Genomic DNA, 16,861 nt, shown 5'->3' with positions numbered 1-16,861 from the left:
CTTTTTTCAAACTGCTTTTTCTCTCCACATAAACCAAAACGTCAAAGGTGGTTCTCTCGAGGTGAGATTACAGGGTGGGTTTCACGTGCTCTTTCTCCTTCGATGTACCTTCTGTATTTCTTGCACTGCTGACACGGGCCTGTTGCTTTTCCAGTTGGGGAGGAGAGGTCGTGTCCCTCAGGCCCAGGCTGCCCAACTCCTAGACTGCATCTGAACTTTCTCCCTTGCACTGACTTTTTTAAAATTTTTATTTATTGATTTTAGAGCGACAGGAAGGGAGAGCAAGAGAGGGATAGAAACATCGATGAGAGAGAACATCAGTTGGCTGCCTCCTGCATGCCCCCCACTGGGGATCAGGCCCACAACCTGGGCGTGTGTCCTGACTGGGAATCGAACCAGCGACCTCTTGGTACATGAGCCGACACTCAACCACTGAGCCACACCGGCTTAAGAAAGTGTATTGTAAGTTCTCTCTAACTTGTTTTTCTCTCACCTCTATTTTTTTTCTCAATTATTTTTACCAATCACTTTGTAAGACTTTTGCTACCTACCTGTTCAGCAAAGCAATGCTTTTAGAACCTTTTCTTCTATGTCACTCTCATCTTTCTAGTGGTTCTGTGACCTCTGTGGCAGATGATACCTTTTTTTTTTTTTTTTAAGCTTTCAGATTCTTGTTTCAAGTCTAAACAGTGCTTTCATTTCTCAGTTTATTTACAGGTCAAAGGGAGTATTTTTCAGTTAGTTTTTCTTTTTAAGAATACCCTGAAAAGAATCTCAAGCTAGTTCAAGGTTTCAGGCTTAACCACTTTCCTGAATTTCCTTTGGTCCATCATTCTCTCATTCTGCATGGGATTATTGGAATTGATGCAAGCAGTGTGCTTACTCGCACATCGCTAAAGTGCCTGACAGTCTTTCGAAATCAGTAACTACTTGTGTTGGTACTTGAAACAGGAAGAGGGAAGTAACCACATATAATCCTCTCACCCAGAGATTATTTCTGCCCTTCAGAGACCTGCAGCACCTGATAAGGAACTGGATGCTGAGCTGTTTTTTGACCTTTTAAGTTTGAAGTACCATCACAAAGAACCTTTGCACATGAGGGGCTGTGTAACTGAAACTTCTGAGCAGGTGTGCCCTGGGTCTGAAACAGGAGGAATTTGAGCTGAAGATCCAGATTTGGGGGTTATTAGCATTTAGTTGGTATTATAATCATTTGGAGTAGATGGAGTGGGGAGGGGAGGGAATGTGTAAAGTGACCAGGCTGGAGAGCCTAAAGTAGACTCCAGGCTCTCCGCGTCTAAGGGATGGGCAGAGGGAGAAGAGCTTCCACTAGAGCAGTGGTGTTCAACTTTCCTGATGCTGCGACCCTGTAGTACAGCTCCTCATGTGGTGACCCTAACCATAAAAGTATTTTCGTTGCCACTTCATAACTGTAATTTTGCTACTGTTATGAATCACTATCGGAAATATGTGTTTTCCGATGGTCTTAGGTGACCCCTGTTAAAGGGTCGTTCGACCCCCAAAGGGGTTGTGACCCACAGGTTGAGAACCGCGGCACTAGAGGAATGGGAGGAAAACACAATCCAGAGGAGACGAGAATGGAATTAAGTATCAGATGCTTCCAAGAGGTAAAGGAAGATAAGTACTAAGGATTTCATTGAATTTTGCTATAAAGGTATCTGTTTCCCATAAAGCTTCAAGCACAATTGTTAATCTCTCCTCTGTACCTCATACATGCGTATTAAACTTAGCACAAATGTGTAATAAATATTTGGTTACAGTTCTATTTCCCCTAAAAGTTACAGACTTTTTAAGGGTGCAGCCCTTATGGATATGGTCTTACAGCCTTAGTCGTCTTTGGTGAGACAGTTGTGTCTTCCCAACATGGATTCGAGTCAGCATCCTATGTCTGCTGTGTAATAGCTGTGTGACCTTTAGCAAGGCACATAGCATCTCTGTGCTTCTGTTCCAATATCTGTGATACCTGTGATGTGATGATTATAGTATCTACTTCAGAGAAGAATGAACATTTGTAAAGTATAGAAAACAGTGGCCTGTCTCATTGTAAATGATAAATGGTGTTTGGTGGATATGGTAACAGTAACGTTCTTAACACAGTGCCTGACATTTAACAGATATTCAAACAGGAAAACTCAACAACTTGTGACTAACACAATTCCTATCATTTTGCTCTACAAGCATATATGGAATAGAATCATGACCAGGCCATAGGGAAACTACAGAATAGAAGTGGGCTGAGTTAAATGCACATAGCTCTGTTTTATAAAACAAATCTGTGGGTTTTCTGCAAAGTACTTTGTGATCTTAGTTTTTTTTGTAGACATGGGAAGGAGAAAACAAAAAGGTAAAGAAGACTGCTCCAGAGCAGATGAGAATTTTTCTGTAAGGAGACAAACAGCCTTAAATAGGTTAGAGGCGGCTGCAAATCACAGCATTTACTTGTTTGACTTAAAGAAACACTACTACAACTTGACCCATTCATCCTGTTCTTTTCTTCCCTCCTTAAAAAAAAAGTCTATTACAGTTAATGTACAATATTACATTAGTTTCAGGTGTACAGCATAACGATTAGACATTTATATAGCTTACAAAGTGGTCACCCTGATAAGTCTAGTACCCATTAGACACCGTACATAGTTATTACAACATTATTAACTCTAATCCCTATGCTGTACTTTGCATCCTGTGGTTATTTTTGTAACTGGTGATGTGTACTTCTTAATCCTTCACCTTTTTTACCCTTCCCTCAAAGCCCCCTTTCACCTGGCGACCATCAATTTATTCTCTGTATCTGTCCGTTTGTTTCTGTTTTATTATTTAACCTCTATGCATTTGCTGTGTTTTTCACTTTTCTTTTTGTAATTGATTTCTAGTTTGTACCATTGTGGTCAGAGAAGATGCCGCATGTGATTTCATTCTTAAATTCTTTGTGATGTGTTTTGTGGCCTATCCTGGAAAATGTTCCATGTGCACTTGAAAAGAATGTCTATTCTGCTGCTTTGGGGTAAAGTGCTTTGAACACATCAATTAAATCCATCTGGTCTAATGTGTCCTTCAAGCCCGCTGTTTCCTTGTTGATTTTCTGTCTGGATGATCTGTCCATTGATTTTCTATTCATCTGGCCATGGCTCCTGAAGTCTGTCTTCTTTCTTTCATTCTTTCTTTCTTTCTTCCCTCCCTCCCTTTCTCCTCACCTGAGGACATTTTTCCATTTTTTGTTCAGATAGAATGGGAGGGAGGGAGGGAGGGAGGGAGGGAGGGAGGGAGGGAGGGAGAGAGAAACATCGACGTGAAAGGGACACATCAAGTGGCTGCCACCGCACAACCAACCAGGGCCGGGGACAAACTGCAACCGAGATATGTGCCCTTAGCGGGAACCGAACCCAGGTCTCTCTGGACCGCAGGCCGACACTCTAACCGCTGAGCCAAGCTGGCCAGGGCACCTGGAGTGTTTCTTGTGTGGGATGTGTGTGGCCTCTTGTAGTTGACCCTTGATCGCTGTTGTCATGTTAGAGGGTGGGGTTGTTCCTCAGGCTAACTGGCTATCTGGGCTTGCCATGGCTACAGTGAATGAGCCGTGTGTAGGGGCTGACCCCATAAAGGAGGAGTCTCTTTAGTGGGACTCTGGTGTCAGTGAAGTCTGCTCGGGTGTGTCATTTGTGGAGCTGTTTGGGTGGTGCTCTAGTGTGGTCTGAAGCTGGCCACCACTCGTGTTGGTCCTTGGGCCTCTTGGAAGAGGCTCTGGTGCAGGCCAAAGTTAGCCACCACTTGTGTCTGGCGTGGGGCCGCCTAGTAGGACCTAGAAAGATCTGCAGTTGGTTGCCGCTTGTTCTGAACTTGGAGAAGCTAGGCAGAAGCTATGCTGTGAAAGAGGCCAGCTGCTGCTAGCTGCAGGCTTGGGACCATTTAGTGGGCATCATGATATGAGCTGAGGCCAGCCGCCACTTATCCCAGGGTTGTGACTGCTTAGTTGAAGCTACATTGCAAGCCAAGACTGGCCACCGCTTATGCCAGGATTGTGGCCACCTGATGAGAGTTACATGCAAGTAGAGACCTGGCGCCATATGTGTTAGCGAACTCGGGCTCGCCATCTGTGGTGTTCTAGTCAAGAACAAGATGTGGTTGTCATTAGGTAGTTTTATTTGCTTGCAGCAAGTAAAGGAGACGGGATTCATACCCAAAGCTCTGTCTTCTTGAAGGAAGGCTTAGCCATTGCTTGTATGCATTATTTGGCTCATTTCTTCTTTGCAGTTGGCTGTACCCAACTTACAGTTGGGTTCCTGTCAAGCTCATCCTATTTACAGCTACGTCTGCAAACTGCTGTGCTACATTTCAACATTTTGCAAGAGTATCATTTAGTAACAACCTCCCAGACCTTGAGACCCTCGCCCTACCACTAGTGTTGGGCTTGGGGCTGCTTAGCAAGAGGTACAGGGCGTGCTGGGGCCAGCCGCTGCTTGTTTGGGCTTGTGGACCTTTGAGGGATTTTTGGAAAAGCCGCTGGAGGAGGTTCAGGCTGGTGCATGAGTTGTGAGGGGTGGGTTCTCAGGGAATCACCAAGGCTGGGCCAACAGGTGTTAGCAGGTTAATGGAGAACACAGATTTGGTGCCTGCCACCTGGGAGGGAGGAGCACACAACACAGAGACAGTGGTGTCTGTCCCTGGAGGGAGCTTCCCTGAACCCCTACCACTCCAGCTCTGGCCTGGAAACTAGTCAACTCAGTTCCTCCCTGTGCCCTACCCTGGAGCCCAGAGCCAGTGAGCGAGGGAGTCCATGCCCGGGCCCTCAAAAGCAGCACCTAGGTCTCACGCAGTGCAATCCTCGCTGGTGTCCACAGCCAGACATTGTGGGGACTCCTCTTCCCAGCACTGTTGTCCTGGACTGGGGAGCCCAGTGGGTCTAGGACCTCTCACACCTCAGGTGGGACCTCTGCAGCGTAGATGTCCCTCCTGTTTCTTAACCGCCACATGTGGATGTGGGACCAGCCCATTCCGTGTCTCTGCCCCTCCTACCACTCTGAACTCAGTTTCTTGTTCATGTCCTTAGTTTTAGGGATTCTGTTCAGCTGGTCTTCAGGCAGTTCTCAGTGGTGGTGGTTCCATAATGTAGTTGTGGGAGGAAGCAAGCACAGCGTTTACCTGCTCCACCATCACGACTGGAAGTCCTTGTCCAGCTTTTTCTTTTTACAGCTCGTAAAGTATTCATTGATCTCCTAGACTTTAAATTAAGTCATGGTAGCTACACACTCATGCAGTCAGCAAATATTGGAACATCCACTCACTGGGGAAACACTTAACTATACAGAAACTGGGCTGGGGCTTGGACATGATGATGAAAATAAGACGAGCTCTTGTACTGGTCCTAAAGGAGCTTTTATGCTTAGGGGAGGCACCAATAATTGCGAGTGTTGAGAGACGCCAGTGAGGAACTGAAGAATAAATGTACCTCTTGGGGTGAGGGGGTTGGATGACCAGACTGCATAAAGTAACATTTAAGCTGAGACCTCAAGGATGAGATGGGGGTGGAGGCACTTGTAGAATATGTCACTCTGAGCCAAGTTCTGTGTGTGAGCCAGAACGTTTGGGATGTGTCCTGGCGAGTGAGAGCGGGCTGGATGGGATGCTGTCGGGCCAGCTCGAGCCTGGTCTGGTGTCCATGAGCTTTACCAAACTCACTGAGAAGTCATCAGATGAATTTAACCATGATTTAATCCAGTGGTGTTTTGAAACCCCTTCTGCTACATAAGCTTTTCTTCTAGTTGTAAAATACTTTAGATTTAATATATAAAATACAAGAAACTGATTTCTTAGTCCTTAAATATTGATGTTCTTGCGTCATTTGCCATACAGAGTTCTTGCCTTAAAAATCCACCCTTAAAAATCAGTGTATATCTTAGATATCAGAACCTTGAGTTATAAAAATAAAATAACTTGTATATAAAAATATTCAGCCCTGGCACATAGCTCAGTTGGTTAGAGCATCATCCTAATGCGTCAAGATTGCAGGTTCAGTCCCCAGTCAGGGCATGTACAGGAATCAACCAATGAATGTATAAATAAGTGGGACAACAAATCGATGTTTCTCTCTCTCCCTTCTCCTTTCTAAAATCAATAAGTTAAAAAAAAATTTTTTTTTTAAATATTCAATTAGTGTCAGAGGATAGGCTTGAAACCCTAAGTCTGAAATCCTTTTGCCTGCTGGAGTCAGATGACCTTACTGTCTGGTTGACATATCTGGAAAAGGATTGTATGAATATTGATTTACTGTGCATACACTTTCCACAGGAATTTGTCTTTTCCCATTTGTTCCTTTTTCTTTAAATCCTCACCCAAGAACATTTTTGCATTTATCTTCAGATAGAGCAGGAGGGAAAGAGGGAGGAAGAGAGAGAGACACACACACATTGACTGGTTGCCACCCACACAACCCCAACCAGGACCAGGACAAACTGCCACCAAGGTACGTGCCCTTAGCAGGCACCAAATCCCGAACTCTCTGGTCTGCGGGCCGATGCTCTAACCGCTGAGCCAAACCAGCCAAGGCTGTTCCATTTTTTTTTTTTTTAATGGCCTTTTATGGTTCTTAGTAAGTTAAAAGCAGTGGTGGGGTATTTCTTTGCATGGGAAATGCTTTCTCTGTTACACAGTAAAATTCTTTCTTGTAATTGTAATCATGAGCAACATCTTGCATTTGAGTTAGTTCATTCAGGAAATATTTGAATACCTACTGTGTGCCAAGCCCTGTTCTAGAGTCTTGGGATACATTGTGAACTAAACAAAGAGCCCTGCCTTTGAGGAGTTTGCATTCCAGTGGGAGGAGATGGGTGACATAATAAACATAATTAGTCTCCTTATTATTCTACTAATACAATTACTATGTTAGAGGGTGGTATGTGCTACGAAATGAGAAGTGGAACAATTAATGCAGTGTCAGGGAGGTTGGTGCGGGTCGCTGATAAGGTGTGATTTGAGCAAAGGCTGGGAACTTTGTGCAGGTACCTAGCCGGGGAGCATGCCAGGTAGCAGGACAGCCAGGACAAAGAAAGGTGCAACGCCAGAGGGCACCAGGCCTGTTTGAGGGACAGCGAAGAGGCTAGTGTGTCCAGAGAAGGGGATTGGAGTTCCTCGGCTTTCTAGGAATGGGTTTCTCCTCTGTCCATTTTGAGAAGTTCATCAGCCAAAACAAATGAACATTTAGGCAAAGAATTTCCATCCCATGAATGTTTTGCAGATAGTAATCTACAAACTCAGACTCCTTAAATTGAATTAGGAAATTCCAAGTAACACAGAAGTTTCTTAAATCCATGCCATAAGGCAGCTAAACAAAAATCTCTCTTTTTTTCTGTAAATAAAAAACATACTGGATCACGGGCTTGGAAGACCTAGCATTTAGTAAAAGCTGAAAGATTTTGTTTTAGAGTAAAGGGTGGCACGGTAGGTCTTAGTTTCTAAGAGGAAGTGGTAGGGTGAAGACCCGGCTCATCAGGGACATGGCTCTTTAAGATCAGGCTTTGTTGCCTCCCTTATTTTTTGCAAGCTCAGTAGTTTTAAATCCTTTTAACGGTTTTATTTGGTGGTCTGCATTTTTTGCTGTATGACTCAGTGAAATTTTGCATGTGTTTCTTTACTTTGCCATCTAAACCAGGCACACTGCTTTCATAAGGTCATATTCAATGACTGATGTAGCAGAGTGTTCCCAAAGCCACATGCCTGTCAAGTGCACTGTGTGGGTGTGTGCCCCTTCATCGTCATCTCTCCGAGATGCACAATGCTCTCTGTAAAGAACCAGCCTCCGTTTACCCAGGGAGATCACTACTGCTATTCCAGCCACACTTGCCCGTTACAGATCTTTCCCATGTTGTTTCTGAATTTTATTCTATTTTCATCGAGTATACTTTTATAGATTCTTGAACTTCCTGATTTCTAATTTGTCGTGATTATTTCATATGGGAGTCCTATCTGTGAATTACCATTCATTGCTTCTTGCGTATTTCCCCAAGAGATTGTAGCTGGGGTGAGATCACGCCAGAAGATGCTGCGAAGCCACAGGTCTTTGACTTGGTTCTCACAGTAAAAAGGGAAGGTGGTACGAGTTCACGTAACTGCGAGTTAGAAGGGCCCTTGGAAAATTTGCCAGATCTTTTCTCTTCTTCCTCTAGATAGGACTGCATGTGAATCTCCTCCGAATTCCCCCTCTTTCTCTTTAAGAGGAAGTCCAGTTCTGTTGCTTTCTCAGTGGGAAGGTCAAGAGCCTAGCATTTAGTAGACATTTAATAGCTGTTGAAATACAAAATTACAAAAGAATTTGAATGCACTAAATAAAAGCAAGCTTATTCTTAAATCCCTCTTTATTGAGTATTCTGATAACTGAGTTTGAAACATAATTAAGAACCTAAATGGGTATCTATTCACTTATTTTGTATGTTACATCTGTTTAAGATGTTGTGTACTTGAACATGAACTAGAAAGTGATGAATACATTGGACTTGTGATTTTTTTTATTTGTTTATCTTGTTGCAGAACTTTTTTTTCCTTTTAGTTAACTTCTAAGAATAATTATAAAGCAGATTCACTTTTTATATCTTTCTTATATTCTGTCCTTGGTTTTGCTATTGATGGGGTTAGATTACTTGGCCACAGTACACAGACCTCTGAGATGTTTTCCTGGGATTGACACTTAAATCATTACTCAGCTGTACTTGTGGGTTTTTATCCATAACATTTGCCACGATTCATGTTGTCAAAATACACCTTTTTTTCTAATTGCCAAATTCAGTACTATTTAAGTCAGGAATCTTCAAGAAAGTGAAAAGGGGTGGATTTTAGGTAGGATATTCTTACTAAACATTTGTATTATTATCGTGGCAGAAGTCTTCCCTTTTTTAAGTCTTGTCAGATTTCACCTCATAGAGAGCTCCTTTATAATGATGAAATCTTGGATCACCCAGACTTGGATGAATCTACATTTGTACACAGTATATTGTGTGTATTCTGTGGGCATGAAAAACAAGCAGTTGAGGGTATTGCCATAGCTAACTCACACTGCATCAATAGGAGGAATTTAGGTGTTTTTTTTTTAATCCTCACCCGAGGACATTTTTGCATTTATCTTCCACTAGAGTGGGAGTGAAGAGGGAGGAAGAGAGAGAGAGAATCATCAATGTGAGAGAGACACATCAACTGGCTGCCACCCACATATCCCCAACCAGGGCCAGGGACAAACTACAACCGAGGTACATGCCCTTAGCAGGAACCGAACCTGGGTCTTTGTGGTCCACCGGCCGACGCTTTAACTGCTGAGCCAAACTGGCCAGAGCAATAGGAGGAATTTAGTTTTTAAGGACTCACTAGAACATAAAATCTTGGCCCCAAAGATTTATTTAATCTCATTTTTAATGAATAGCCTGTGTCATTTGTGATGAAGATGGATGATCACACTACTGGATACATGGAAAATAAAATTTTTTTTCTCTTTTTTAAGTCTTCCATTGTTTTCAGGATGTGCTTTCTCGGAAGTTTCACAGGAGGGAAAGCAGTGACAGGAATTTCCCATTCTTTGCATGGTATAAAATCATCAACTTCTGTCACCAACTTCTAATTCAAATCAGATTTTAATTTGGATATGCCATGATTCCTTCTTGAAACAGTTTTGTTTTCTTATACATGATGTGTTACTTTGGTTTCATAATTAAAAATAACTAGTATAGCCCTGGCCGGTTTAGCTCCGTGGTTAGAGCGTTGGCCCATGCACTGAAGGGTCACAGGTTTGATTCCCAGTCAAGGGCATGTTCCTGGATTGCAGGTTCCATCCCTGACCCTGGTTGGGGTTGTGCAGGAGGCAGCTAATTGATCTCTCATGTCAATGTTTTTCTCTCTCCTTTCCTCCCACTCTAAATTTTTTTAAAAATCAATGGAAAAATAGCCTCAGGTGAATATTAATAAAAAATAAAAATAAAATAACTAGTATAAGCAACATCTGAGCCCTTGAGCCTGAAATAAGACATGGAAATTTTGTTTTAAACACTTCTAGGAAAGGCTGCAGTCTACATTTGCAGAACTGAATGTATCAGCTACCTGAGTAAAATAGTTTGTTTATTACTTGTCAGCGCACTTGTTGGGTACTCTTTTATAGTAGCTTATACTGGGTATCTTTTCCTGCCTTCCTTCCCCCATAGTTGATAAAAACCAGATGTGTTGGAATTAGTCCAAATGCCACCATTAGGGGGATTTGATTTCTTCCAAGTCAGAGGATGACTATCTTTTTCCCTTAGAAAATGAAGTTAACCCTTTTCTATGTTTAGGCTAGAGAAATAAGCCAGTCTTTATTCCTGTCATTTATTTTTTAAAGTAGAGTTGGGAGGGGAGGTGGCATTTAAAACAAGAAATGTACTACCTTCCTAAGCTAGTCATTTTTGCCTTTTACTTCCAAGCAAAAATGCCATTATTAGCACTTTTTCTCCCTGTCGATTTATTGCATTTCCCCCCCCCCCAATACCAAGGAGAATTTTTCTGGGTTCCTTCTGACCTGTCAGTTGTTTGAGCTGAAGACTACACGCTGGAAGCAGAGGGAGAGATGCTGTATAGATCAGCCAGGGGGAGGGACGTAGATCAGCAGGAGGAACTCGGGCTGGGAGACCTTACTGACTCTTAAATGGAAAAAGCCGTCAGATTTTACCCTATTGCTGGCACCAAATTACCACAAAAGCAAGAGCTACTGGCCGCCTTTGATATGTGAAATCCCCAAGTTCTGTAGTTTGTACAAACGGCATTTCATCCACGGGCCAGTCCCTTTTCTCTCATCCTTTTTTGTAAACACTTGCCTTACTGTTCCCCTTTCCATCCACCAGATACAAACATTCTATTTCCTGCCAAGCTGACAGATTTCAAAGTATGTGTCCTCTCTCACACGAAGATTTAGGTCTTTAAAATTTGTCAGTGAAGTTGCTGTTACTTTTCTTAGCATTTACCAAGTATTTGACTTATTTTGCTGAACTTTAATTGGCCTTGAAGGATTTCTCAGTACTTAGCAGTAATTGGAGTAATGAAGACTTTGCCACAGGTAACTCAGATAGTGATCACATAAAGAAGTTAATGTGTGAACTAGTTGATGCATGTTGGGAATTCACAATTAGCTTGGAAGCTTGTTAGCAGTAACCACATATTGTTTAGTGTAAAATGCTAAAATTGATTTTTTTTTCAGAAGTAGTACTCTAGAAGGAATAAGATATGGTTTATGCTTAGATGCCACCAGAGTGTACATGTGAGATTGTCTCATATGAGACACCCTTAGACTAAAGAAGTAATGATATATTGTTAGAAAATAATGACGATATGATAGATCTAGAAATCACCACTCTTCTACCACTATTCTCTGAATTACTTCCCATTCAGTTCCTAAATAAGAGAACCCAAAACATTTTGCTAACAATTTGGCAGGAGCTGTTAGCCATAATTAATTCCTTTTAATTATGTAGGTGAAGTGGACCTTCAGAGCAGTTGACTCTCTAAAGAAATAATAAATAACTTAGCATTCAGGTATAGACACCAAGAATTGACTATCCGTCAGAAATAGAATCCAGCAAAAATGACCTTGCATATTTTCTAGGAGAGAATGGCAGGACTGATCTAGGGTTCTAGAAGGTTAGTGGTGCTAGAAGGTAGTAGCAAATAGTACTTGTCACCAGAAAAAGGTGTTGTTTCTGCTTCAGAATTTAGGTGACCGCCGTGATCAAATCAGCCGAGTGCCTGGCCATGTAGCAGCTGGTAAGCATTACACAGAATTATTTCAAACAAATCTGCTGTCCAGAATGTAGGAACTTCCTTTTTGGATAGTTTTGGACTGCAAATTAAACACAGGCTCAGAGGCTAATACTTGAAAAATGCTTTTAGGTGATAATAGTGTGGTTGAGAGCATGGACCTGGGAGGCAGACCATCCTGATTTGAATTCTGATCCCCAGCCTGTCTTTGCCTCAGTTTTGTCATCTCTGAAATAGGGTAATAATAGTACTTCATATGGAGATTACATGAGGCAATATTTCTAAATAGTGCATGGCATGTGGTAAGTACTATATAAGAATTTGTAAATAAGACTGGTTTATTTGAGCATTTTAATTTTGAAGATGTCTGTCTTCAAAATTTAATAAACATTAAATTACTTTCCTCTATATTTTCATCTTTTTCAGTATACAATCTTTTTGCCATGGTGTAATTTGTTCACAAGTGGGTTTACAGAACGATATTTAAGGAAAGGGCATAAGCTCTCTGTGTGCTCTTGAAAAATCTCTCCAAACGGATGGGTTGTCCTGTGTGTGGTAGAAATCACCACTTTTCCACCACTACTTCTCTGATCTAGAACATAGACTGTAGAGTGGGAAATGACTTCACATAAGTGAAAACTTCATGGAAATATTCTAATGGTGGTCAGCTACTGAGTATTGATGTTAGCAAAGTGGGAGGCTGTTAGACTGTAACAAATGATGTGTATACCTAAAGGGAGGGAAGATGACGTAAGTGTAGGGTGCCTAGTGTGTGCCCTACATTTAGCAAAAGAGTTGGATTGTAGAACATTTGTTTGATTTCACTTAGGTGTTTCCTGTTAGCTTCATTATAAGAATCTCTTGAAGGCCCTGGCTGGTGTGGCTCAGTTGGTTGGGCGTTGTTCCATGCACCAAAAGGTTGCCAGTTCCATTCCCGGTAAGGGCACACGCCCGGGTTGCTGGTTCAATCCCTGGTAGGAAATGTGCAGGAAGCAGCAGATTAGTGTTTCTCTCTCACATTGATGTTTCTCCCTCCCTCCCTCCCTCCCTCTCTCTAAAAATCTTTTTTAAAAAAAATCCCCTGAAGATTCTGGTTTAGGAATTTGGGATTGGAGCCCAGAAACATACAGTCTTCAAAATTAGCTTGGCAAGGAGTAGCTCAGTGGTTGAGCATCGACCCACGTATCAGGAGGTTGCCAGTTCACCCTGGCTGGTTTGACTCAGCCATTAGAGCGTCGGCCTGTGGACCAGAGAGGCCCAGGTTCGGTTTTCGCTAAGGGCATGTACCTGGGTTGCAGTTTGTCCCCAGCCCCGGTTGGGGTCATGTGGGTGGCAACCACTCACTGTGTCTCTCTCACGTCGATGTTTTTCTCTCTCTCTCTTTCTCCCTCCATCTCTCCCTCCTGCTCTATCTGAAAATAAATATAAGAATGTCCTCGGGTGAGGATTAAAAAAAAAAAAAGGTCTCCAGTTCTATTCTGGTCAGGGCAGATGCCCGGGTTGCGGGCTCTATCCCCAGTAGGGGGTGTGCAGGAGGCAGCTGATTGATGTTGATGCTTTTCTTTCATTGATGTTTCTCTGTATTCCTTTCCTTTCCTATCTCTCTAAAAAAAAATCAATAAAAACAATTAAAAAGTTAAATTAAATTAACAAACTATTATGTACATACTTTTAACAAACATCCCAGATGATGATTAAGGCAAGACTTACTGAGTTAAGTCACTCAAACTGTCTTCTCTGAACCCTACCTTTCTCACCAACAGAATCAAAGATTTGACCGAAAGGACAGTCTTCTTCCTACCTCACTTCTGTGATTTTGTAATTTCTCTTTTCCAAATGAGTTATATCAAAGAAGAATTCCATTATGTGATGGAATATGGGGTGAAGAACTGAGCCTTCTATTATCAGGAAAATTAACTCAGCAAACTTAAAAAGATATTTTAATAAAAAAGCTTTCTAATGAAACAGTAAACTTAAAATAATTACAAGTAATTCCATTCTAAATATTGACAATGAAAGATAATAAGACACCCAAAACTCTGGTAAATACACATTGTCTTTCTTATTGTGTATTTGTAGGTACATACATACTATTTAAAATATTGCTATTTTAGAATTAATGGTCCTTAGATTTAACAAGTTTACTAAAACTATTACCAATTAAAACTTCTTTTTATCATTCTCATTGTAATCTGCAATAATTTTTTGCTGTGGCTACTTATCTCATCACCTGAACATAATTGGTCATTTGTCACATATTTTTGCTTGATAGTACCTTTCCCATTTATCACTGTGTTTAGCTAGAGAGACATGTCTCACTGCCTGTGAGGTCACAATTGTCCAGCAGTAAGTAATGTCTAACAGTAGGCAAATGAGTATTGATTGCTCTGTTCTTGACCCAGCGATTTTTTTTTAAATAACTGTTAGGAAATGGATAATTGGGAGCTATTAGCACACTTATCTATGGGTTGTTTTATTCCCAGTCTTCTTCAAGTCTGTTTCATGGGAAAATAAAAGGTGTTTCTTCGATTCCACAAAATGATGGCCAATAATTGACATGAGTTGACATTGGTCTTGGGTTTGGGGTGGGGGGAGTAGGGGGATAAAGAAGCAGAAAAAGAAGCAAGATGGCAGCATGGAGTACCAAAGTCATAATTTCAAGATTACTTTCTTTTAGATTAATTCTTTAAGTTTGGGTCACTCATTGATTAATGAATTTCTGCTTAGCAGGGGATTACCTTTAGAACACCTTTAGGGTGTATAATTTATTAAAACTGTTTAATGTATGTGCTGTTTTGAATGGTACACTTTATAGATCTAATTGTGGTCCATGGTGTTTAATATATTTTAGAAACTCGATGGCTTCTACAGGGAGCCAGGCCTCTGATACAGACAACATTTTTGGATTCCTCAGTGATGGCGCACCCCCCACCAAAAAGCCCAGGTAAACAGGGGAAGGGAATCTGAGGAGTATAGCACATTACCAGTAATGGTAGTTAACAAAAAGTAATGAACTTGCTCTGTATCCCAGTTTTTTCACTAATTAATATTGACATTTATGTAAAATTAAATTTTTATTTTGGATCTAACTTTTATTTTTTTATCAGGGTCATAAATGTACATAATTTTGCAAATCAGTACTTCAGTACTCATAATGGCTTGCTCCTTCCCCCTTGGAGACAATCACTTTCAACTTTTTATGTTTCTCTAACATTTACTTCCATATACTCTGTGTACTGCTATATTTTAGTGTTCTGGTTTTATCTCTTTCCAATTATGGAAAATGAGAGTTAGGTTTGCTCCATGGATTTTCTCCCACATTCACACACACCCCCTCCCCACCCACACACTGTGCACACTGCCCACCACCACCCAGTATGTTTTATATCATGTTTTTTGGGTTAAATCACTTTTTAATATTTACATTATCTGATTATAAATAGTATTCATAGTTGAGCCTACTAATGTGTTATGATTACATTTCTTGTCCATTTATCCTTCAAAGTTATTAAAGATTCTCTCTCTCTCCTTTTTTTTGTTCACTTTGTGTGTACCTATCAATTTATCGTCAAACACTGTGACAGGAGATTCAATCTCCTGGACATACTGACACATCAGTAATGCACTAGCTATATTTGTTTTGTGGATTCTTCCTCTGGACTGTACTCCACTCTGGACAGATGATCTCCATGCTGCTCCATTGCTGATTTTGCCATTTTCCTTTCCATCACCCCGAGAATTCCTTTTGCACCTCCTATATTGGATCCTGTTTCCTGGATCTCCTGTCTTTTTCTTTGGCTCGCTCCTTCCTTTTGCTGAAGAATGCCCTCATTAGCTTCCTCACTAAGGATGCACAGGGGGAAAGTTTTTGGAGACGTTTGAAAATGTCGTAATATACACTTACATTTATTTGATGATTTGGCCAAATGTAGAATGTTAGGTAGGAAATTGTTTTCCTTAGAGTTATGATTACTCATTCTTTGCTAACACCTAAGTGTTCCTGCCAAAATAGCCACTCTGTTCTGATTTCTAGTCATTTGTATTACATGAACTCTTACTTTTTCTCATTAGAAGCTTGTATGGATGGTTATTTTATTCTCAGTAACCTGACATTTCACAGTGATGTATCTTTTTTTATTTTTTAATCTTCACCTGAGAATATGTTTTGTTTCCATTGATCTTTAGCGCGCGCGTGCGCACGAGAGAGAGAGAGAGAAAGAGAGAGAGAGAGAGAGAGAGAGAGAGAGAGAGAAACATCTATGTGAGATAGAAACATAAGTCGGTTGCCTCCTGTACATGCCCCACCAAACCCAGAACCTAGGTATGTGCCCTGACCGGGAATTGAATCTGCAACCTTTTTTGGTGTGTGGGACGACACTCCAACCAACTAAGCCACCCTGCCAGGGCAACAGTGATGTGTCTTCATGTGAATCTAGATATTGGGTGATCTTTCAAGCTTGCCATCAGTGATTTCACTTTGGGGAAATTTTTTTGTTACTTATTTGATACTTTCTTTATAATGTTTCTTTATTGTGTCTTTGTAGAACCCTTGGTGTTCTGGTTATATTTTTATAACTCTCAGATCTTTTTTCAATTTTATCTTGCAACCATATGATTTTTATTTCTGCTATGTTTGTAATTTCCAAGAAGTCTTTTTTTGTTTGCCCATCCCTTTTTATGGCATTCTGTTCATGTTTCATAGATGCCATTTTTTAAAAATCTCTATGAAGATGTCATTATTTTCTTTTCAGTTTTTCTTCTTCTTTTATTATCTCTTGTTTCCTCCAAGTTCCATTCTGTTTGCTAGTTATGTTTTGGTGAAATGCTCATGTTGGGGGCTTTGCCCAAATATAAGGTGACCCTTATGTGTCTGCTTATATTTAAGAGAAAACCCTAAGAAGCCCTTTGGAAGTTCTGTGTGTGCATAAGGGGCTTGGTCGCTGATGGGCTTCACTCTGGGTATCAAGTATGGTGCAGGCAGTACAGTTGAGGAGCTCCCATCCAGCAGCAGTCGGAGGTCGTTTCTCATGTGCTGGCTGGTTTCCCTGGAAAGGAATCCCCCTCTCCTGACTGAATGGGGAAT

The 16,861-nt window shown here is 41.2% G+C and overlaps 1 protein-coding gene across 5 annotated transcripts in view; it reads left to right on the top strand.

Annotated features, from left to right (window-relative positions):
• FAM118B (family with sequence similarity 118 member B) overlaps positions 1-16,861 on the top strand; it is a 50,159-nt gene that overhangs the window by 7,247 nt on the left and 26,051 nt on the right. For 2 of the 5 annotated variants that reach the window (XM_036276658.1, XM_036276654.1), the window contains exons 1-3: positions 1,065-1,128; positions 11,730-11,784; positions 14,630-14,722. In XM_036276658.1, the coding sequence (XP_036132551.1) occupies positions 14,637-14,722 (86 nt within the window). In that variant the 5' untranslated portion in view covers positions 1,065-1,128; positions 11,730-11,784; positions 14,630-14,636. Of the gene's footprint in view, positions 1-1,027; positions 1,129-11,729; positions 11,785-14,629; positions 14,723-16,861 lie in introns of those variants that run through there. The other 3 variants (XM_036276657.1, XM_036276655.1, XM_036276656.1) reach the window with 3 other exon arrangements.

The sequence above is a fragment of the Molossus molossus genome, unplaced genomic scaffold (genome assembly GCF_014108415.1).
Source record: "Molossus molossus isolate mMolMol1 unplaced genomic scaffold, mMolMol1.p scaffold_m16_p_22, whole genome shotgun sequence".
Classification (NCBI taxonomy): Eukaryota; Metazoa; Chordata; class Mammalia; order Chiroptera; family Molossidae; genus Molossus; species Molossus molossus.
Note: the sequence above shows the minus strand (reverse complement) of the source record. Positions and strands in the feature narration are given on the sequence as shown.